This window comes from Sturnira hondurensis, unplaced genomic scaffold, assembly GCF_014824575.4.
Source record: "Sturnira hondurensis isolate 20B ecotype Veracruz unplaced genomic scaffold, ASM1482457v3 Scaffold0011291, whole genome shotgun sequence".
Lineage (NCBI taxonomy): Eukaryota > Metazoa > Chordata > Mammalia > Chiroptera > Phyllostomidae > Sturnira > Sturnira hondurensis.
Genome location: NW_028083922.1, coordinates 1,304,384 through 1,330,144, shown reverse-complemented (window position 1 = coordinate 1,330,144; position 25,761 = coordinate 1,304,384). Strand labels below are relative to the sequence as shown.

Here is a 25,761-nt window from a genome sequence, read left to right as displayed (position 1 = left end):
GCATTCTATGCAGGGAGACAAGTGACATTGAACATGCAAAAGTGAGAGGAACTTTACTGGGTGTGGGTTAATGATGGTACAAGACAGATACTCAACTCTCATTTGGAGCAGCAAGACAGCAGAAAAAGCAGCTGCCACAACTAAGTGACCTGAGCTGATGCATCAAGATGATGCATCCTTCTGACTCCCAGTCCCAGAACTTCATCCAAGCAAAGATGGCCATTGGTAAAGAAGGTGAGGCAATGTAAACTAAGGAAAACTCCTTATTTACATGGGTTACACCCATATTAGCAGGAGACCCCTAAATTGTCAATACCCAAGTTCTTTGGCTCAGAGGTGTGGTATAGTTTTAGGTGATAGCCCCAAGATTTCATCTTTGCACACTGTGCTAACCTCTCTGAGCTTCTTGTTCTGCCCCCAATTATTACTCTTTATTATAGCTGCATGTAGATAGTTTTGTCATAATATTATTAAATAGAAGGCAGTCTGTAACCAGAGCACCAAGGAGAGATGCTGACTCCAGATCTCTCTCAATGGGATCCCTATTCCAACTGATGTCTCCAACTGTGTTCTTGGCTCAATCTCACTCTCACGGTTGAAAAAAATGTAAACACTGCTCAGTCTCAGACTCATTATCTGAATTAAAGACCATGTTTTCTATGTCTACTAACTAAACCTTATCTAGTTCCCACCTCTACTACAATATTTAATTTCTGATCAGTACTGTCTGACAGTTTGCAAATTAGGTTAGATTGGGGTTAGACAAAAAGTGGGTCAAGTAGATGGAGACATAAGGAAACAAGAAGAAAATTTAAAAGCAACTTTAAGATTGGATGTCAAAGTAAATGGATGCAGAATAATAATATTAAAATATTAACAGAAGTAAGAAAGTAAGATTAGAGGAGAACTTTGATATATGATCAATCCACTTTAGCAGATTTCAGACAGCAGAATAGAGTAACATAGTTTAGGGTCTAATACAGACTGATGATATTTTAAATATAGAAGGGATCTGTAGGAAAAACTTCTTAATATTATGCACTGAGAAGACCACAATATTACTTCATAGCATTCTTGCAAAAAAAAAAGGCAAAACTTGAAATTAGGTATGAGGATGCTTAAGCTGAACCCAAATTAAAGGCCATTCTATTATACAAAATAACTGGCCACTATTTATTTCTCTAAAGTGTCAAGATTAGAACAAAGAAAGACTGCTGGTATAGACTAGAGTGAATTAAGAAGACAGAAAAACTAAGTCAATGCAGGATACTAAACTGGAGCCTAGACAGAAAAGGGACATAAGGAGACAACTGATGAAGTTGCAGTAAAGCCTGTAGATTAGTTAAAAGTATTGTAGAAATGTTAATTTCCTGGTTTTGATAATTGTACCACGGTCACATAAGATGTTAACACTTGGGGAAGCTGGGTAAAGGTATAACAGGGCTTCTTTGCAGTATTTTTGTAATTTTTTAATTCTCAATTTTTTCCAAAATGAAATGTTAAAATTTTCTTAAGAAAAAAAGGTGAACACACAAAGTTCACTATATCTGTGGATTCAGTAATGAATTCTAATTTTTTAAATAACTCAATTTGCCTTAGAGAATTATTCCCTTGTTGATAATCAGACGAGCTGACAGAAACGATTGAATTCTTAGCGTCTAAGCCAGACGCTTTAGATGCCACAGGCTGGCAATTTTCAATCTTTCTCATCTCCCAGCACATGTAAACTGATTATTAAAATTCTGCAGCACATCAAAAATATATGTATTTTGCTAATCTCACAAAAATAGGTATAATTTTGATTCATTCATAGCAGACAGCTATGTTTTATTGGCTGTCATTTTTCTATTTGACAATCTAATAAAAAAGAGGTCAATACCCCTAACTAAACAGTCAGATATTGCAGGTTTTTTAATTTCTTGCAGCACAGCAGTGTGCCTCTGGCAGCACACTTGTTGACCATCACTGGTATAGAGCAATGAAGCAACTGGAAGGGAGCACAAGAAAAATAGGTCACTGGTCACATGAATTATGTTCTTCATAGTTAATACTGCGCTTAAGCTTTAACTTGAGTATTTGATTTTCAACATGCTCCTGTGAGGGAGGCTATCACTCACTTTCCAGATCAAGAAAGCGAAGCTGAGAAAGGTGAAGTGACTCAAGGTTGCCACTAGTAAGGGGTAGGGCTGAAACTAGAATCAGTGCTCTGATTACAAGTTCAAAGTTCTTTCTAGCACATTAACTGCCTCTATTCTTATGATATAAAAAATGAATATATCTATGGTTACACACCAGTTTCTCCTTCTTTATTTATATGGGAACAAAGAGTTGTAAGTCAGAAAACTAAGGTTTTAAGCCCTGGGTTTATCACAAAGTAGCTATGGGACCCAGGGCAGGGCTGTAAGTACTGAACTAAAACAAAACCTACTTTGGTGATGTTAAACAGTGTTTAAAACTCACATTGGCTCACAGCCTCACAGCCATTGAGTCAGATGCAAACTTCTCAGCATGGCATATGGGCCCTTTACTTTCTGGTTTGGCCCATTTTCTGGTCAAGACAGTCTTCTCTCTATGCTGTTGAAGCTTTGGCCACACCAAACTTCTTGGCATTCTGTAAACACACTTTTGAGCCCTGAGGCCCCTTGCCCACAGAGGCCATCCAGTCTTTCTACTCCTGTATCAGATTCAGGATCTGACTGAAGTAACACCTCTTCTGAGAAGCTTTCACTTACAGGCTTAAATAGAGTTCTTTGGAACACTTATGATTTATATTGTCATTATTTATATAGTTTTCCCACATAAAAACATTAGCCCTTGAAGATAGTGGATGATGTACATTTGTATTTATGCCTCTGCATCTAGTGTAAATAACATCTGACAAATAGGTGCTGAATGAAGACCTAACCTATACTTCCTGGAGTAAAAGACACTCCACCACAACTCCCCCAATCTTATTTCCTCTTGCAGGGCCTTTATTGACCCTCACAAATGCCTCACAAAGTCAATCACTACCATCAATTTAACATATTTCTGAATAACTACTCATCTCCCTAAGTCTTTGAGGATATCCTAAATTAATTAAAACAAGCTAAGAAATAAATGCATATAATTAATAATCATCTAATATATCATAATACATTGTGACCACATCAGAGACATCATACAATTCTCCGGACAAATTCACACATCCTGAATGTCCAGGGTTCTGACTTTTTGGTTAAGTACTTGAATTTACAGATTATTACTTTTAAAGATACTTTCTTTTAGTGCAAAACAGCAATAAACAATTAACTCTGTGCTTACCTGGGGTTCATGATAAGACGTCGGAAAAAGTAAGTCCAGGTGATATAATCCATTGCATCTTGCTTTGATGTTATCGTACCACCAGCAATCTCTGCATTTAAATGGTCAGAAAGCACTCCTAATAAACTGTATAGTGAACAAGACATGGGAAACACACATGAACATTCAATGAAGCATACTTTATCTCACACAATGAAGACTTAGATGTTATGTTCCAAGATAAAAAATAATGTGTTTTGCATAATTTATATATTTTTAACTGATGGGGGAAATAAATTGCAAGGTGGAAATAAGCACAGACCGACAGGAATAGAGCTAGTAACTTCCAGGAGGAGAAGATGAGAGCCGAGGTAGGAGCAGAGAGCAGAAGAGATACGTTAGAGAGCATGCAAGGGTAAACTTATGGCACGTAGGCGTAACTAAGGAGTGATGCTGGAGAAGATAAAAGGAGGTTCGGCAAGAAGAGACAACAGCTCTGAGAGAGCAAAGACATTATTTTCATTCACTCAGTGAGTATTCGTAGTTACAAATGACATAATGGTACCAGGTATTTTTAAGTACAAAGATGGTCAGATGTGTTGAAATACTGGCATGACAAAATGTTCCCTTTAGTTTCTTTCATAAAATATGAACATGAAAAGTAGTGTCAAACAAAAGAAAGGCTAAGTAAATTATATGATACATGGAACAATATGCAGCTCTAAAAATAGTTTTAGCAAAGGATGTTTTAAGGACATGAGAAAATGGCTTCAATAAATTGAATGAAAAATCAAGTTGCTATATTATTCTCAATTTATCAGTGGCAGAATACAAAGCCATATAGTCGATTTGTAGGGCAATTTGGCAATACCTATTTGAACAGTCATCATGACTTAGCATTTTACTTGTCCATTATCACCTGCTAGAGAAGCATTTACATGTCAGGATAGGAAAACAAAATACTTCATTACGACATTATATGTAAGAGGAGAAAATTGGAAACTCTAAATGTCCATGAATACAGAAGTTAATATGTAAACTATGGAATACTCTGTAATAGATAAAACATTAATAATAATCAAGGTACAAAATTAAAAATTTTAGTTAAATTTTACTGATGTAAAAAATTTTTTCTAGATACTCTTTATCCCATTAAGCATGTTCCTTACATCCCTGCTTGCTAACAAGTTTTCATTATGAATTGGTGTGAAATTTTATAATTTTTTTAATGAGGTAATTGTGATTTTTCTCATTGTTTCATGCTACTTGGAAAAGTATGTGATTTCCAAGTAATAAATCACCTTTGTATTTATAGAATATAAATAAAAATGATATATTGTCTTTACATTGCTGGATTTGACTTGCTCATGTTTTGTTTAGGATATCTATATTAAAAGATTTTACATTTCAGATTGAATTGCTTTGACTGATAAGAGACTATTTAGATATTCTACTTCTTTTTGTGTCAGTTTTAGTAAGATTTTTAAAAAGAATTTTACCATTTGATCCAAATTTTAAAAATTACTTGCATAAAGTTTTTCACGATTTATTTTAGATATCTGTAGTATCTTTTGATCCCTGATACCATTTCATTCTTTCTCGCTCTTTTTCTTAATGAGATTTAAAAGCTTATCAATTTCATTTTTCTATTCAAAGATCCAACTTTTGGCTTTACTGATTTTCTTCTAATGTGTTATGTTTGGTTTTAATTAATTAATTCTTGCTTTAATTTTGCTTATCTTTTCCTTTCTTTGAGTTCAACTTGCTAATTTTTTTTGAAATTCTTACAATAGAGAATAAGGTAATTGATATTTGATTCTTTTAAAATATATATCTATGGTCATAAATTTTCTATAAGCACAGAATAAACTGTATCCCACAATATTTAATGATTTTACATTTTTCAACTTTAAAGACATGAACATTATTGGCATAACAATAAAAAACCCAATAACTATTTACAGTATAAATTTAAAAAATATTTTGTCCTTCCCAGTTGGAATATAGTAAAGGAGATATAGTATATTAAAACAGACTGATAAAAGGTAGCAAGGGATAAATATTAGAAATAAAAAATATATAAATCTAAGGAAGAAAAAGATGATTTTTCAGCTGAGAATATGGGTCAAGGTTGTGTCAAAGGGGTGGTAGTTACTAGGTCACAAAGAAGTTTGTAGTAATTCTGAAATAGACCACCTGCCTAAATTATTCACTCTAAGTCTTTTTTTATTATACATTTATTTATGAGCTACATCACAATGATACACACTAAACTAATCCCTTAACACTTACTATGTGATGGACACTGTTGCAAGCACTATGCATTTGATCATTACAAGTGCCCTATGAGATGGCTAGTGCAGCTACCATCTCCACATTACAGGTGGGTGCCCTACTGCACTGAGGAATCAAATAATTCGCTCAGTATTAGCAAGTGGTGGAGCTGAGTTACGAACCAGGGTTGTCTGGTTCCAGAGTCATGTGAATGAACACTGTACTACACTGTTTTTTCCCCAAAAGTTTATTTTTTAAATGAAAATTATGGCTAAATGTTGTTTTATAGTAATAATTATATTCGGTTTCATTTCAAATTATACTTTTGAACTAGTGTACTGATTTTTTATCTAATAAAATGAAACCACAAAAATATCAACTGGCTATGACATGAATTAATTTAAAATAATTTATAGCAAAATTTACCTCGATTCTACTGGGAATGGTTCATAAAGAAATTTTTTGTAAAAGTCTTTCTTTATGTCATGAACCAGAATTACAGCTTTGCCTTGGTCATCAAACTGAGGCCTTCCAGCACGTCCCATCATCTGGAGTACATCTACGAAAGAGAGAGCAGGAGGTATTCTGCGATGTGGCACAAGGTGCATTCACTGACTATGGCATGTGTCTACGACACAACAAAATAACAAAGGAAGCAAATCTAAGAGCATGTTTGCTGTCTCTGATGCCTACTACTGAGTTTCTTAATAACTAAATAATCAGTTCACTGTAATATAAAATTTAAGTGCCCAAAGGCTCTCACTGTCTGGAAAATAAAGAGAAACGGTTCCTCTAGTTAAATGCTTAAAAATGATGTCTAAAAATTATTATTATTTTAACAAGAAAATAAACACATATTTAGAAAAATCTCTTCAGCATGGCCATTTGATTATTTCTCTCCATAAATAATGGATCTATTTAGATCTCAGCCTTAATCGACCATGGTGTACAATACATACAATACTTTTCTTTTATACAGCAGGAATCTCTGAAACAATCATGTAGAAATAATACAGCTTTTACCTGTATTCACTGAGTATAAATATACAATGAAAATATTTCTCTCTTCAGAACCCAATGAAAATGGTTTTACCAAGTTTTAAAATATGTTAATAGACTGGTGACGCAACAAGTGCTACTAACCAGTACTTTTATTTATGTATGAATTTAAAACCATTAGCTATGCTTCTGATGTTTCTTAACAAATTGGGTAAATGTAAGACTGGGTAAGTAAAAGTAAATAAAAACAGTTCAAAACTTTAATATTTGTACTAGAAACAAAAATTTATAATCTGCTTATCATATGTTTAAATGTGACCAATTCTCTAAAACTTCATTCATGCAAATTCAATTTTTAAGGTATAAACAGGAGCTTAATGTATCTATAAATTAAAAAAAAATTACCTGTAATGGGAAAATCCACATAACGTCTTGTTTTTCCATCATAATACTCTGTTCCTTTAATAATTACTAAGTGAGCTGGAAAGTTTACCCCCCAAGCTAATGTACTTGTAGCAATAAGAACCTAAAAAAAAAAAGACAACATATCTAACTAAAACATAATGTTTAAATTACATTTAAATATCTGGTCACGGAAAGAAAAATACCTGAACTTTACAGTTGACAAACAGTTCTTCTACTGTTTTACGGTCCCGCTCATGCAGTCCAGCGTGATGCATTCCTATTCCGAAAGCAAGGGTGAGCTTCAGGTTGGAGTCTCTTAGCGTTCCAATGATATTCTCCATCTGCAAACGCAAACAGTGATAAGATGTAGGCCCATTAGCTTTGCGATTTTTATATTAAGACTGCATTTGATTTATTTTGTTTTTTGCTTATGATACTTATAAGCATAAAAATACACGCCCCATCTACAGCTATGATTAAAGGTAAAATAATTGAAAAGAATATCTTAGTGAGAATGTATATTCCAAATAAAGTTTAAATGTTATCCATCTTACTTGTTAGCATCAAGGTAAAATAAACTTATGAATAAGTGGAATATCCACTTAACTATTAAAGGGAGGCAGGATTGCTTAAAATGTCTCAGTGTATCTCCTGCTTATCTCTTGTTAAAGGAAAGACTGTTTTTTGGTTTAGTGCTAGAAATTTAGAAAATATGCACAAAAAATAATGAAAAAATCAGTCATTATCCCACCACACAAACAGAAATTGTTCAAGTTTAGGTTTTCTCACTGCCTTCATGACCCAAGGAAAGCCAGATAACCTCTTTGAGCCCCAGTTGAACAATATACAAATCAAACTGGTGTTATTTTTGTTTACTTCTCATTTCTTTGATCAATAGTGCAGTTAAATATATTTAATATTTACCAGCTATTTTTATTTATAAATTATCTTTTCATTTTTCAGGTGGATGTGATAGCCCTTTTTCTTATTGGCCTGTGATAGGTCTTTACGGATAAAGGGTATCAACTCCTTGTCCATCATATGCTATAATGCTTTCATCCAGTTTTTTGTTCTTCATTTAATTTTCTTTTTTACTTTATGGACTTAAAATTTTAAATTGATCCCATATGTTTTGTTGCCTCATCTTGAGATCAAATACATATTCACCTACTAGTTCAACTTCTTTTATAGTTTTATTTTTTACATTTAAATAATTAACTTGTAATTTATTTTGTAGCAAAAAGTAGGGTAGAAATCTAAGTTTATTTTTCTTAAATAATTAATCAATTAGCAATTCTGGTTAAACAATTCCTTACCTCACTTACTTTAAATGTCAATACTAGTATATTCAGAATTGTTTTACCTTCCAGTTTTTAAATTCTAAAACAGATTTAATATCTGGCCTCAGTTTAAGTCCCTAAATTTTCATGTCTAAATGGTTTCTGAGACTCATATATTATAAATACTCTCTGAATATTCTATCACTTTCCACTCTACATGGAAAATACTTAATGCAACACAGATTTTATGGCAACACGCAGCAAGTCTTATTTTCTTACGAAATTGACTCCCTATAAAGAACTAAATAGAAACCCCAGTCTCCTTCTATTTAATAGTAGACCTCTGCTGGTCCTTGAAGCAGAGGATGACACAAGGTGCAGCACGGGGAAGTTCCTTCTGGGCAACTGTAAGAGAACAGGAATGCAGAGACTGTGTAGTTTGAGAATACACGAGCATTTTTTTAAAGACACATCTTAGTTATGTTTGTAGCCTCACTACCACAGTCCAAGAGTAAACAACAGTGGAACAGGAACCTGTAAATAGGTACGTGTAAAATTATTTTATGTCTAAAAACTGAGGAAAATGGAGACAACTGTACTTGAACAACAATTAAAAAAGTAAAAAAAAAAGACTTAGGAGACTTAGGTAGAAATATTAAAAACTGACGTTGTCTTTGGACTTCATTTCCTTTTCCTTCTAATATCAACCACCTCTAATATACACAAGTACACTTGTAATACACTCCTGCCTGTGCATAAACTGTTATGCAGCCCACAAAATCTCCATTTTGAGAAACTTCAGCAGGCTGCTGCGGTTTGATATAAATGTGGAGGACAAGCATATCCATATTGTGAAGCATTCCAACTGTTTGCATTCTCGGTCATTTTCCCTCAACAGTCAAAAAATTTTTCCTATTTTTTTATGTGGAAACAAGTTGTTTTATACCAATAATCTGAAAAATAGGAAAAGCTTGCCTTTATAATAATTAAATAATGTATAAAAAGCACTACAAAGATGAGATAATATTTTAATGACATATGCATCAGAAGTGTTAGTTACCAACAATCCCCCCAAAATGCAATGTATAAACAGTTCATTCTGTTTCATAGCCATAGTAAGGTCTTCCAATATTCTTGTATTATTTACTTTGTAAACTGCCAAGCAGGAATAGAAAATATATTAACATAAATCCACTTTATTTTTAAAACTAGCACAGGATAACTAAGCTGACTGCAAATGCACGCTGTAAAGAAAGGTGCCTATCTTGTCTCATAAATTGTATGTTAGTAGTTCTCAAATGAGTTTATTATCCATTCTTTGTTTAATAGGTCACTATATAAAATATTTCCAATGTATACTAGCAAGCATTAATTCACTAATATTGTTGGTCTGACAACTAGTTTCAGGGATTATATTTTTCGGTTTCACGACTTAAACAACAGTGTATTTTTTTTAACCTGTATAATTTATTGTTCCGTGGCAATGCCAGTCATACCCAAAAGGGAATGCAGCATCTCCCACAGGAAAGCCAACGAATCCTATGGCAGGAGGCTTGGTGAGGCAGCAGCATCCTGTCCTTTTACACCAGGGTAGGCTAGCTGCTTCTCATTCCCCTGCCCCCATTCCACATAAATCAATGCATTAAAAAGAACTATTTGCCTATCCGAACTGGCAAAGACCTAAAATCCTCATGAGGACAATCACAAAAAAACAACTTCATTTATTACATGGTTACTGTGGATAAATTCTGAGTTATCTGAACATCATAAAAAAGCAAAATTTATAGTAGTATTATTCAACCATTAAGCATAAAATACTACTAGGACAGCCTGTTTAAATTTGAAAATGTAAAACTTTGATTAAGTTTCATCTTTATCAAAACAAAATATAAGCAAAAAATTTCAGGAACTTAGGATAATCAAAGCTTAAAACATGATACTAGATATTATTTGCTGAGTACTTACATATCAAGCATTGTGCTTATTACTTTACAAAGTTATCACATTCAATCCTTTACATAAAGTAATATGGCTCTAATGTAACTCCCAATTCATTTACACACCCAGTACATTACAGATTAAAAGGCTCAATGATTTTGAATACTTTGGTGTAGCTTTCTCAACCCTGATTCCATGGGAAAAGAAATTTTGAATTGCCACCTTCTTAATTGTTCCAAGATAGGTATTACCATTCTAGATAGTTAGTTAAAAAGTTCCTTTATTACATGCAGTGGTTGCCTTAGAAAGTTAAGGCTTAATTCTTGTTAACAAAGTCTGCTATCAAATTTTAGAAAGAATAATCACGATAATTAAAACACTTTAATATAGGGAGTTTTAATTCCACAGTTTATTTCTGTTCAATTAACATTTGTTGAAATGTATAGGTATCTTTACAATAAATGGTCTTTGATATATGTTTGACTACAGGTTAGTTAAACCAAGAAAATTATTCAATATTATAAATAAAAGAAAAACAAATCTACGTTCCTCTAAGTAGTGATCCTAGGGTCGTGGGGGAGAAGGCACATATGTAAACTGTTGAACCAATTACTTTAACTTAATAGAATTTTTTATATTTTAAATTTATTATACTCAAAAAGCTTTTGTAGAAAGATAGGATTCCATTTAAGCAGATACATTACTCTGTTCCTGAAATACATTCCAGTCGGAATATAACTCAGGGAGCTGATGACAATGCTGGCTCCAAAAGAAAGGAGGAGACCAGATTGGACGAGAACGAGCTCACAGACTGCGCAGCCCAGTTCTGTCCCTTTGAGCGTGATATATTGTTTCAAGATGCTAAACACCCGTACTTTCTCAAAGCATATTGTTGTGCTGGTTTTCCCATTTTCACAGAATCCTCATTATCAGAACTCCGTACTCTTTTCAAAGCACGTCAGACTCAGACCATATGCCACTGAAGAATGCTTATCAATGGTCTAAAATGCTCAATAAAAGATGCACCATAGAGAATAGTAATACAAGTCATAAATACTTTTATTTAAAAAATAATTAAATACATCACATGGGTGCAGATGTTAAATGAAGTTAAAACATTTCCTCATAATTACTAAGTGTTAACTTCTTAAAATATACTTCTGCACGATAAACCCCATAGACTGAAGGGGAAAAACTTTAAAAAACAAAAAACAACCAAAACCCATAAAACTTTAGAACATTCTGTTGATCTAACAGGATAGAAATCAGAAGGTAAATTAATTAAAGACACTAAGTTTCCAAACTTTACCAGTATGCTTCAGAACATTTTCTCTTGCTGTCCCTTTGGAAGTCCAAAACAATGACACCTCAATAAAACTCACTAGACTGTTAATATATATTTATATGTGATTAAATATACAATTATACATCCATTAAATATATAAATAAAATCTAAACAATCTTTTCTATGTTGGCTAAATACATACAATACTATTTTCGATGTTTTTTTAGCTTAGCTTGATTCTTAGTAATAGTAATATCAAAAGTGGGCTACAGATATTGAATATTTTTTCCTTAGGAATTATTCTAATTTAATTCACTACGCTATTGGTAGGAAATCTCAGTGTATGTGCTTTGTATTTATTTTTGAGTATACATTTTATGCTTACTTCCATGTTTAGAGAGTTTAGATTCTAAAATATGCTTGGAAGGAATTTACAAATATTGAAAAGCTTTTAAAATACAGAGAAAGTTGATGAAAAGGACTTTACAGAATTAATTTTTTAAGTAGCATCATCTTAAATGAACAAAATACTACATTAATATTAATTAAATTTATAAAGGATCACAAGCCAAGTATTATAAAATTATGATCAAATATTATCAGAGCTGTCAGCAAAAAGAACTTGTTTGCTAGGTATTATTTAATGTAGTAAGTTGAACAAAATCTGTGGATAGTATCTACTTGGACACTTAATATCCTTAGCCTAACAGTTTCTTTACAGATCCAGACCTGTCCTAAGTATTTTAAATACATTAGTACACTTACACCTCACAACAATCCGGCAAGGATACTATTATTGTTATTATTATTCTTTTACAGATGAAAGGATGAGATTCAGAGGTTAAACACCCCACCAGGGTCCTGTCGCTTGTAATGGGCAGCCAGTACTGCACCCAGGAAGCCCAACTCCAGTCTAAGCTCTCAATGCCAAACTCTAATCAGCGCATGAATGAGAGGGGCATTAAAACAACTACTTCAAGTAATGACATCATTCATCTGGCTCACGACTGGGCCTCACAGTGCGAAAAACAGGTAAGTTGTGAAGTAACGAGGAATATACTAAATTCACAAGCTGAGGAAACTCTACGTAGATAATGTGCAAATTTTTTATTCTTTCCTATTTGAGTATATCCACTCCTATGCTTCAAAATAAAGAATACCTAAAAATATCTTCTTTTATAAACTAAAATATCACCTCTCAGGACTGAGAATGAATGGTACAGCTCTTGTTGGTTGTTTGTGTTTGATATTCGAGCTAGTGACTTTTTTTCTCTATCTTTATTATAGTTCCACCCCTGTCAAATCACACACGCCCCCATTTTGACTTTTCCACCTTCTGTAGCCAGTAGGTTGTCAATAATTCCCTTTACCGTGTGGCAGAGTAAAAGAACACAGGCTCTGAGTTAATCACCCTAGCTCTGAGCTCCCAAGCTCCACTTACTTGGTTGTACTAATAGGCAAATCACTTAATTCTTCTAAATTTCAGGTTCTGCAGCTGTAAAATTGGGATAACAAGAACAACCCTCCCAGAATTCATGATTAAATGAGGTAACATAGCCCTTAGTGAACTGTAAGTACTTCAACATATCAATTATTACTAAGCATAATAACAGCTTTGCCTCTTTCTTTAGGAGGGTATGCATGATATCAACAAAGGCAAAATAAAAATGAATAACTTCCTACTGCGTGGCTAGTTTTTTAAAGGTTTTATTTATTTATTTTTAGAGAAAGGGGAAGGCAGGAAGAACGAGAGGGAGGGAAACATCAATATGTGGTTGCCTCTCACATGGCCCCCACTGAGGACCTGGTCCACAACCCAGGCATCTGCCCTGACTGGGAATCGAACCGGCCACTCTTTGGTTTGCAGCCCATGCTCAATCCACCAAACTACACCAGCCAGGTTGTATAGTTACTGTATAGCTATTCATATTCCATGAGACCCAGCTGAGGTCAAATACAGCAAATTTATAGATAATGTTTACTCTAACACTTAAGAATCTTAATCTAATAGTTTCTTTAATGGTCAGTCATTCAGAGGTTGGATACCTGATCAAACTAGAAAGTACTTGGGGTGAAACTTCTGTATCACCAGCCAAATCTACTTTGGTCTAGTTAAAACAAACAAACCAACCTTCTAGTTGAAAATGTGGTTACTCTGCATTAAGCTTTAATTAATTTCTGATTTTCAACAATATCAAAGTCTACCTTCAAAGCCTGTTACTAACTTCTCACCTATAGAAAGAAGCCAATAGATATATGGCAAATGAAAAAGCAAATGAATCGAAGAAAACTATAGTAAAATGTCATTAATAGAAACTCCACCAAATCTACACTGGTGATGATTTTGAGTAAAGCTAAACTATAGTTCATTAGTAAATTTATGAAGGCTCTACTTATACTGAGATTGGGTGAGTTATTTCTAGCTTAAAATGATAAACTTTTCAAGCATCTAAAAATTCCTTCACTATTAGGCATGTGAAAATAATACCAATCTCACTCTTTATGAAAGTGCTCCTATGTGGACCTATGCTACAGTTTTTCATATATTCACTTTGAAGCATTGTGTAAAAAGTTATTACTCAGCATATTTTAAAATAATGCTCAGTGTACAGGAGTCCCACTTATCTGTAGGGGATACATTTCAGGACTCCCAAGGTGAAGCCTGAAACTGCAAACAATACTAAACTCTATATATACGATGTTTTTAACAGCATGAAGGAAGAAAGAGGTAAGTAAAACTGCTGCTAACTGGTGATATGCAGAGAGGACTGAGGGGAAAATGTAAACAAGACCAAGGTCTCACATCCAGACACGGTTGTGCTTTCTCACCCCAGATGTGGCATCTCGTCTGAGGTGTGAGTGATGAAGTAAGGGCAGTATTCTGAGCTTTCAATCGGTAAAGCCATTCAAAAGAAAGGGTTTTCCTCTGCTCTTTTATCTGTTAGTGCAGGTTGGCAACTATCCAGATCCTAGCACCATTCACCCTTGGATGTGGGACCAGACCACAGCATATCTGGCGGAAAGCAACAGACCATACTTGTTAGGCGCTAAATTTTAACATTAATTAAATTACATAGTAGAGATTCTAGAAGGATTTTATGTCCCATTTACTTTCATTCCCTTCCCCTCCCACCCATTTACTTCTCAGCTCATTCCAAACTGGCTTCTGTTCACAACATGTCACTGGCTCTGCTTGCCAAGCGCTTCCAGGACGTCCAAGTGCTAAACCCCATGGGTGTTTCTGTGCTCTCACATCACTCAGCTCCATTAACGTCTGAGGGAGTCAAGCACTCCTTCCTTCACGAGCCCTCCAGTCTACAGTGTTTTCAAATGAACACTGTCCTTCTTCACTGGTATGACTTTCTCAGTGCCCTTTGCCAGCTCCTCATTTTCTACCTAAGCTCAAAATGAGAGAGTCCCTCGAGGCCTGACCTCTGGTTCTCCACTCTGTCACAGCATCTCATGTGCTCACCTGAGTTTAAAGGCTGCCTCTATCCCCACCCTGCTGTCTGTGTCTATGTGTTGTATACACAGTGTGGTGAGAGCCAGATAGAACAGGGTCGGGGTGGGGGTAGGTGGAGTTCGGTCAAGAGGGGATTAATGGGGACAGAAAGAAACTTTGTTTTGCATGGTGGTCGCGTGAAACAGTGTGCAGATGATGTTTTCTTAAGTTGTACATTTGAAACCTGTATGGTTTTGTAAACAAATGTCACTCCAATAAATTCAATAAAAAAATTTAAAAAAAAATAAAGGCTGCTTCTAACATGACGTTCTCAAGTTCATATGTTCATCTCACATCCTCTGTGGGTTTTACAGACTTCCTACATCTCATTTCCTTAATATCTCCACTGAAAATCTTGGACATACAATTAACATGTACAAAATATGAGGCCTGTCCAGAAGATACCCAGCCATGTAATATAAAAAATAGAGACATTTATTACAGAAGATACAACAAACACTGTACATAGGACAATGGCACCCCAGTCCCCTTCAAAGTAGGGACCTCAGGACATCCGAGTTCTCCCAATTACCATCAGTTGCCCACCATATTTTCCTGAACCTCACAGAAACTGAAATCTCTTCCCTTTCAGATGTGATTTTAGTTTGGGGAAAAGCAAGACAGTGACAGGGTGCCAACTCTGGGCTGCAGGGGGTGGGATCACCTGAATGATTTGATGTTTCGCCAAAAAACTGCATGACACGTGATGCATGAGCGGGTACGTTGTCATAATGAAGCTGCCAATCACCAGCTTTCCATAGCTGCAGCCTTCTGAATCATCCTAATAGTTTCCACGAGGGAATGTTCAAGCTTAACGCAATATCTGATGCAGATCTGCTACTCTACTTGCTCAGACATTTTGAATGTGAATGCCACACAGTACATATACATGCTCATTAAATGGAGTCTACTGCCTCATCGACCAGTACAGTGAAGTCATCACTGTTCACGCATGTGCATTCCAGGCCACTGTCCTTGGCTGCCAGGATACACTGATATCTTACAAACTGTTCTTGTTTAATATAACAAGCTGCACTTTTCCCAACAGACTCCATACAACTTTTTCTTTAAAAATTCAAATCTCTTTCTTCTTTTCTGTGCTATCCTCTCAGCCCTCTTCACTTTGATAAATGACACCATTATTTAATTAGATACTTAGAGTTAATAACTGGGTAGTATCCTGACTAGTGTGGCTCAATGGGTTGGGCATCCTCCTGTAAACCAAAGGCCACTGGGTCGATTGCTGGTCAGGGCACATTCCTGGATTGCTGTGCCAAGCCCGAGCTGGGGGTGTGCAAGAAGCAACCGATCAATGTTTCTCTTGCATACTGATATTTCTCTCCTTCTCTTTCTCTCTCCCTTCCCCTTTCTCTAAAAGTAAATAAATAAAATATTTTTAAAAATAACTGGAGTCATTCTTGATTACATATTTTCTTTTTTTTCAACCTCCATTCCTTATTTATCAGACAGTACTACTGAATCTAGCCCCAAACTTACATTTTCACTTCCACTGTACCACCTAAGGTTGCCCTTAGGTCACCAACAGTTCCACACTTACTTCTACTTCAATCTATTTCCCAGTAAACAGCAAAAGTGATCTTCAAATACAAATTGGAGTATATAACTTGTCTAGCCTACAACCTGTTAATGCCCTGGAACACCCCTCTCTTATGCTTGGTTTGCTTCCTTTAGTTCTCTGTTCAAAGGCACCCTCATCGGAGACGCCTTCTTACATTAACGTACACCATTCATCCTACTACCACTCTCAGCACTCCCTATTCCCTTGGCCCCTGCTTATCACTTTCTATATGAATTATCACAATTTGACATGTTTGCTTATTACGTATCATATAATAACTAAAATGTTAGCTTCACAAGGGCAAGAACTTTACCTAACACATGGAAGGAGCTCAATAAATGCTAGTTTAACAAATGAATCAATGAATCCATTTCTATATACTTAGAATTAATATCCAAGCTCTTTGACCGTGGGTGTTAAGACCTCGCACGAGCTGGCTTCTGCCTGTCTGTCAAAGCTACCTTGTGCCACGCTCCTCCAGGCTTACTCTGCTCCAGCAGGACCCCCTTCGCAGCTCCTTTAACGTGCTCTTCCCTTCACCTGAAATGCTAGCTTCTCTCTTGGTGCAGCTAGCACGCTCTCAGGCTTTGATTCTCAGTTTAAAATGTCATCTCCTCAGAGAAGTCTTTTCTGACCATCATTCTATTTAAAGAAGCCTCCCATCCCCTAATTCTATTTTATTCACAGCAATTTTCGTAATTCAATATCATTTGTTTAATCATGTATATATTTTGAAACTTGTATCTTCTTCACTTAAGCTCCTTGAGAATTGGGGTCAGTTGGCTAAAACAATGCTTGGTAAGTTGCAGACATTCAATGAATGTTAAATAAATGAATATTTTACAAATTCCAATAAGAGTTACATACTGGTTTAAGTTAGAGAACTATTATTTTATGGATATTTTTGAAGGGGGAGAAGAAAGAATACCTGACTATGTGATACCAGGTAAACTTGCAACTGAAGCTGCTGATCATGAACTGGATGTCAGCTGATCCACCTAGTTATATATTTCGATTTGTGCAGCAGCAGGCCATCATTAGTACAAATAAAAGGACCAGATGGAAGAATATCATGAAAGGTAATTCATGAATAGAACCAGAGACATGGAAGCAAGGAACAGACTGAGAGCGGTAGGAGGGGAGGAGGAAGTGAGGGGTGGTAGCAGGAAGGAGAAGGGACTAGTCAGAGAACATGTATGAATGACCCAGGGACATGGACAATGAAGAGGGGATAGACTGCGGCAAAGAGGAGTGGGCTGGGTGGAGGGGGACACAAGGGAAAAAACTGGGACAGCTGTAATAGAATAAACAATAGAAAATAAAGCAGAAAAAAAGGAACTTTTACAATAAAATTATATGTAAGCAACTACAAAAAGATGAATAAAAAATAAAAACATGCAAACAAAGGTAATTCATGAAAACTCTGTATGTGTGCCTTTTCCTGCCACACTATTCCTACTTCAACCTACTACCTAGGGCCTGGTGGGATATTTCTTTTNGTAGCAGGAAGGAGAAGGGACTAGTCAGAGAACATGTATGAATGACCCAGGGACATGGACAATGAAGAGGAGATAGACTGTGGCAAAGAGGAGTGGGCTGGGTGAAGGGGGACACAAGGGAAAAAACTGGGACAGCTGTAATAGAATAAACAATAGAAAATAAAGCAAAAAAAGGGAACTTTTACAATAAAATTATATGTAAGCAACTACAAAAAGATGAATAAAAAATAAAAACATGCAAACAAAGGTAATTCATGAAAACTCTGTATGTGTGCCTTTTCCTGCCACACTATTCCTACTTCAACCTACTACCTAGGGCCTGGTGGGATATTTCTTTTGTCAAGTTGACTGAGGAGAAAAAACATTAGAAATGGCTTTGAATAAGACTGGGGCAGCACTAGGTAAAGTACACTGATGTGGTGTGGCAGTCCCCTTCAGGGACAACCCTAAGGACAGGAGTAAAAGTGGAGTGTCAAGTATTTCCCGGTCAGAAACCTGGCAGGCCTGCTGTTTGAGGGTGGTGGTGAGAAAGGCAGGAGTTTTACGTGGGTGCACTTTCAGACTGGTCGCTGAGTGAAAGACAACCTGTGTGTCATAAAGATGTTTACCAAAAAGTTAACAGCAATGTAGAAAGTGATGTTAATAATCAAGTGGGCAAAATGACCACTTCTTAAGATATCAGGCAACCTCAAGGCGAACCCCAGGATTTTGTGCAATGGGTTCCTGTACTGAGTGGTGCCATGATGGAAGAGATGAGATTAGGTACGGGGTAGACATGGACCTCCATGTCCTCAGTCAGACCCAGCACTGCCAATGCTCAGTGACTAATCTGCCACCACTGCAAATGACCCTGGCCCACGATAAACTACCTTCCCTCTGGGACCACATACTCATCTGCTAGTAAGATAAGATTTGACCCTTTTGGTGATAGAGGGGACATCTACTTGAGATGATATCTAAAATGAACCCTGTGGACTTTGATTCTCTTTTCCTGATCATCAGGTTCTGCCAGTGAACCTGAATGTCTTCTACATCATCATGATTTTGTGTATAATAATGCTTTTGACTACAGAACTCAGTTCATAGAGAAAGATTAAAATAGTGGATGCTATGGGATCTGACAGTCTTAGGATGGCCCCTCATTCCCATCCTTAAGAGTTGGCTTTATAAATCAATAACTTATCCTGGCAGCTGAGAGACATCACTTGGGCAAGGCTGAATGCTATCTTGTAGGAGGAAGTATATGCTCTGAACTAGTGAGTAATCATTAAATGATACTATTTTTTCTCACTGCCAGAATATACAGGTCCTGGAATCAAGCAGTGAACGCACAGGGATGACTTTTGCAATCATAGCTACTAAACCACTTGAAAAAATTTTGTTTCATTTCTCTATAATTCTAGGTCTGCTAGGTTAAAGACTTAATAATCAAGAGATGTAACAACTTACTTGGAAGTTGAAATAACCACCTGTCCATTTGGGGCTCTCATGGTGTAATTTAGGTGACAGATCCTGATGTAAAAATTGGGGTGTTGCTATACCATAAGGGGAGAAAAATGTAGATGGACCCTGGAGAAATCTTCTCATACTACTGCATCCATTTGAAAAATTAATCAAAGTGAAGCCCTATATATTAAGCATATATAAAAATCTAATTTCCAGTATTTCAGGAAGGTCAATTTTGGTTACTTCACTGGATAAAGAATATTAGTTACCTTAGGGGCTGATTAAAGATATGTACAGGTGATAGACGGTAGAGAAAATAAATCATAAATATTGGTGTGACCTCCTCATCAGGTGCAGAAACAAATACTGTGGCCTCTACCTGTTTCCTTACTGTCTCATATATGGACGGACATATTTCACATATTTTATCTGATATTGCTTCTTGTTCCTCTATCTTCCACTGTTTAATACAGCATGTGTTAATTGTGGGTAATTTCATAATGTAGTCCACTGGCCAGAGAAAGACTATTGAGATGAGATTGCAAAAGAACCACAGGTGACTGAATATAACCAAGAGATCTAGGAGTCAATGGAGTAATGGAGTCAATGATGAAATTTTCAGTTGTCTCCCCTGGGGAAAGATGAGTGGATTTGGGATATATGAATGAGAACTACACTGTTAGGAGAAATTTAAAAAAGTTTTCTTTTAAAGTGTAGGTAGGAGAGAATAGTGTATGAATGGGTTTGGGTAGCTAAAGGAATGCAGGGGACCTTTGCTGCTCATAACTAGCTAGTACCCGAACATCTCCTACAAGTGAGGTCAAAGGGGAGAAGGTATTCCCTATTTCTGCTGCATGATAGAGACTGAAGCTCAGACATTCTGATGTTTCTGTCTTGAACTTGAAGCTTGAGAAACTGGGCAAAAGCCCAACAAGAGTTTGGGGTTAATGGTGGAAGTGGTGGCTGTCAAACAGAATCCAAGTGACATGGCAGCATATGGCCATGAACTTTAAAATTACGACACGAAGTAACTGCAAATATGGTGCAATTACTTTATAATGGCCAATATGAAAGGGATAACTTTTGTGGTGTCCCCATGTTGCAATATGATTTCACACACATTTGAAGGGGTTTTTCATAATACTTTACCTTGAAACTTCTCTGTATTAAAAAGATAGGTAACTCATCTTGCCTTTGCTAAGAAATAAATTATAACATAAATATTCTTCCTTAATCATATTCTTTCTCTCTATCTTCTTTAGATTTGCACCAGCTTTTTTTCTGTCTCCCCTCTCCCCCTCCCTCCCACCTCCATATCTAGGGACACTGCCCAACTTAACACCATGCGACTGCAGAATGATTCTGGTGCTGCCCTATACCACTGGCAGCCTGCTCCGCAGCTGCCAGGACAGCTGTCCCTGTGCTCACAAGGCCTCCCTTGAATGCTGCAATTGTCAACACTGGAGTCCCACCCAGAGCACTGCGTCCTGCCATGGAACACCAATCTGACACTGTACCAGGAGCAGCAGCAGGAATAGCTCTAAGCTTCTGTCCCAGGAAATCATGGAAAGTAATTCTTACAATTAGTGTTTAAAAGAACTCCCATTTTAAGATGTTTTAGGAGATTCACCAATGGAAACACCTGCTTTACAGCAGGTTTTGGTATAATCAGATTGAATTTGCATAGTGATCAGTTGAAAACCCTCTGAAATTTTCATTTGAAAGGTGACTGCTTTCAGAGGCAGGGAAAAAACAAAGCCTGGCTTGTCTTAGTCCTAACATGGTCTTGGTGAAATGAAATTACAATTTCTAGCTGTCCTATTTTAGCACTGAGAGTCTACAAAACAGCAGAAACCTTGCAAGTAAATTCTATGGTTTCTCATGAGCATTCATGAAAAATTTTTATGCTGACAAAAATATAATACAGAGAAGTAACTTTATACAATGGTTGAGCTATCCATAGTTCCTTAGGTCTCATACATTAAAATGAAAAGAAAAAAGAGTACGGTTGTAGTATACCCGGGAAGAGCACATGAGGTTCACATTTGAGCTTAATGTGAGTCACATATGTGGTAAATGCACAGCCCCTATATATGTATATACTTTCAGCCAACATCCCAAAGTGTGTTCAATAGGTATGTACTTTGTACCCTGACATCAAAGAAAAGCCTCCATTTGGAACACTTTTAGGAATGAAACAAAAGAGAAAAAAATTCAGCCTAGATCGATGCTGCACATAAACTAAACTGTCAATAGTCCATACATCTATTTTTTAGCATGTGCCTCCTAGGTCAAGATACTGTTTAGACACAACGGGGGATTATTTGGGCATGTTAATTAAATAACACAGGACAAAAAACCTTTTGACAAAATTATTTTGATCTTGAATTATTATCTTATATAAATATTTTGTGTACACATACAATATTTAAAAAGTAATGATGAAACTTGAAAAACAAAGTGATAACTTTTGCTCTACTTCAAGGAGTCATACTTTTACTATGAAACTAATTTTGAGGTCTGCTACTTATTAGTAACTAAGGTCACCTGTGATTTTATGCAAGAGCATTTTGAAACATTAGTTAGCTATCATTAGTTAACACACACCTGCAATGCACACAGTATCATCTAATGGGCCCACTAACCCTAAACAAGTCATGAGAAGCAGGAGGGGAGAAAAATGCAAACTGTTGAGACTGGATACTAGTCGGTTAAAAATAGTGTTCTTACTATTTTTCAGCCTGCACAGAATGAGAAAAGGGAGATGTGGAGGAAGATGGGAGACCATGAGATAATTCTATTACCAATTTCACCTATTTTTTCATCATAACTCCAACTAGGAACATATCTTTTTTAAAACTAGAAAAGTATAAGAAAGGAAACTCATTATATATAAATTAATGGAGGGAGACGTGTCTACCCTGAGGAGCAGTAGCAGGAGCCATACTAACAGACTGTATCATGTGAAACGACAAAACTCTGTAAATGGCTAGTAAGATAAAAAGTCATCAATAAACTAGAACTAGCGAAATTAACTAATCAACAGATGAAAGATTCACATGTGTATATATAGTAATAAACGGACATGGGAAAAATGATATCATATCAAGTTTCAGATGTGTGGGTATGTGTGTTTTTAATTTGCTGAGGCTCTTACACAAGTTTACGAGAGAAAACCTGTGCTGCAACAGATAAAGCCCAGAGGAACGAAGAGACAAAAAAGAAAAAAAGTAGACAATTAGTAAACATACGTATGAAAAAAGTTCATGTACACAAAAATCAAGACACACATTAAAGCACTGCAGTGACAACATTTTGTCGACAATACATCAGTAAATTATAATAAGTGAGGATGTGCTAAAACTGTTGCTCTTCGATACGACTGCTATTTCATACAGCGATGGCGATAACAGCAAATGGAACGGTCTTATTGAAAAGTAATTAGCAGTCTATGTGAAAAATTAAAAAAGCCCATAATAAAGATGTATAATTTTTCAAAAATGGCAGAAAATACAATGGAGTAGCCACATAATGAATGTAACTATGTAGATATAAAAATTATAGTTCCTTAAAATATTAATGACAGCAATTACTTGATTAAAGTATAACAAAGGCTTTTTAATTTTTATATACTTAGAGTTTTCTAAATTTTTGAAAATGGTCATGTTATACATTTTGTAAAAAGTTAAGTTTACAAAATTAAGTTTCTTGAGGGTAATAAACATTAAAATACTATGAAAACTTAGTTGAATATTAAAATACACAGGTGATGATGATAAAGAGAAAAACTATGGTATAAATATAGATGCAAAAATTACTATTTAGTGGAAAAATAACTGAAAATATATTCCAATATTAATAGTGTAAAGTGGTAGTATTATATTATGCATTTCTCCTTTCCTCTATTTTTTTCAAAGTTTCTATAATGTTACACTAAACTTTTAGCATAGATTAAAACTAAACATAATTAAATATGTAATTTCCATTGTACTACAATACAAACTAATTTGACATGTATATGAGGTAGAAATAAAATAGACCCCGTACCTCTCTTTCGTCCATATTCAACCACTGCTTTGGATCTTCCTCAGTAGCCAGAAAGGCTATCAATTCCAAAGCAGTAAGGCGAGTCTGACGTCTCGATGAGACAAATATCAGAACAGGTTTGGCTGGAGAATGGCTTCTAATTGCTGTTGAAGAGTTGTGGAAAATAAAATGGTAAGCCACTTATACTGAAATCTGAGTTTATTAGAATATCAAAGGGATACACGAAAGCTAATGTTGTAAATGACTGAAGTGAATTCTTAAATTGGTCATAAGCATAGCACTATTTGAGGTACTATGAACAGATGGACCGACAGCATACTTGAGGAAGGGCAGTGAAGGAAAGGCAGCCCTAAGGGAGCATGGCGCCTGGGACAGGGAAGATTCAACCTTGTTAGCTCCCGGTTCTGTTCTGCGCTCCTGAGGAAAGAGAGCTTAAAAGCTGAGACTCTCCAGTAATAGTTGCAAGATGGATACTAAATCTTAGGTTGCGTTTTCTGTTTCTGAGTTGGGTCTCTGCCTGCCTGAATGATACTGCAGAGTTAACTGGTCCTGGGATGTGGAGAGCAAGTCAAGTCCTGCAGGGTGATGAAAATTCTTTAAGAAAAGCCACAAAGATTACTTTTAGTTTTGTCCTGTTGCCAGTAAATGGAAAATTAAGAGAGCTTGTATCAATAAACTAGTAAGAGAGAAGCCAGAAGAATGTTTTCCAAAAAACACGTATGATTTTAAGTGGGAAGATGAGAGAATGCAGAAGAGAGCTGAAGACAACACTAGGCCTGACTCTGTATCTGCATGATAGCACCTGGTAGTTGACCCACACGAGAGCATTAGTTTGGAAATTGGGTTTTCAGATTGGAAAAAAAAAAAAAAACCCTTAAAGAGCCACGTATATTATTTGACCTAACTGAAAAAGAGATCCCGTTGCTACAGACAGGCTCCGAAATAACTGGTAAAATGGCACAAGTAAAATTAATACTTATGTCTACTTAGCTTTCTTAAAATAGTCAGAGAGATTTAAAATTTTTATGTAAGAAAATTCAACCAGCTTGTAATTTCTTGTTTCAAATGTGAGCTGCAGATTTTTTTTTACGGGCTAAGACACAAGGTTTATAATGAAAATGTTAACATGACCTTGATTATACTTATACTCTAATAGTGAGAAATAAAGCTATCATAAAATCATATTTCTAAACTCAAAAAAATATAATGATGAATCATGGATACAATTAAGTGGTTTACAAAAATAGCTGCTGTGCTGATACCATGTTTAGAGAAGTGTATTTCAGTTACTTACTATTGATTTACACAAAGCAAAATGCTTTGTTTCACAACCACTGGTATGCAATCAGCCATACCTTAAATAAGATAAGCAAACTCAATAATATACATTATAAAAAATAAATTCATTTATCTTATTTCTCACTCACTGTTTATCAGAATATTATAGCATGTAAATGGCAATGCTTTGATAAATCATATTAGAGATACAATGTTTAAAATACCATATTAGTACAATATTGGTATCATTTGTACACATAATCGTGAATGAATGTCTCTTTTTTAAACCTCCACATTTAATGGATTTTTGCTGCTGCAAGAACAGGTGTGCACGAACAGCTCACAGCAGATTTATTGTTCATTAGTGATTTTGTGCAATGCTTCTGTGGAGGTATAAATAATCTGAACTGCCAAGATTGGTCTCTAGTTCACAATCAATACTTTGCTTCTGTCATAAGGCTAATTAGAGCAGCTAAAAAGTCACCTCACAACTGTCAGTTCACAATCAACAGCAGTTCACATTACAGAATTTATTTTGGAGGTTATTTTTAATTGATATAATAAATATTCCTTATGTAGACTAAACAAAACATGGTTCTATAAAATGAGTTATTCTTGATTTTTTTGTGTTTGCCTAATTTGTTAGAAAGGGAAAAACAAACAAACAAAAAACCCCCACAGAAACAGAAGCAAAAAAAGGTACTGAGGTTTGTAAGTTTTAAGGTTTGGGGTAAAAATTAAGATTACAGGATCCAGTTTTTACTGTGGCTTCTATTTATCATTTGTTCAAACTACTTCCACAATTAAACACTTAACAGATTTTTTAGATCAATCTGATTACTAAAGTTATATACATTTACTGTACTACAAGGATCTTATTTATAAACCTAATGCAGTTGAGGTAAATAGTTGGATTTCTGTAGAAACTGGAGCAGTAGCATGCTTTC

The 25,761-nt window shown here is 35.5% G+C and overlaps 1 protein-coding gene across 1 annotated transcript in view; it reads right to left on the bottom strand.

Annotated features, from left to right (window-relative positions):
- ASCC3 (activating signal cointegrator 1 complex subunit 3) overlaps positions 1-25,761 on the bottom strand; it is a 320,030-nt gene that overhangs the window by 88,245 nt on the left and 206,024 nt on the right. The window contains exons 30-34 of the mRNA XM_037059706.1: positions 23,537-23,679; positions 7,164-7,301; positions 6,961-7,081; positions 5,983-6,115; positions 3,304-3,429 (exon numbers count right to left, since the gene is read on the bottom strand). Of these exons, the coding sequence (XP_036915601.1) occupies positions 3,304-3,429; positions 5,983-6,115; positions 6,961-7,081; positions 7,164-7,301; positions 23,537-23,679 (661 nt within the window). The remainder of the gene's footprint in view (positions 1-3,303; positions 3,430-5,982; positions 6,116-6,960; positions 7,082-7,163; positions 7,302-23,536; positions 23,680-25,761) is intronic.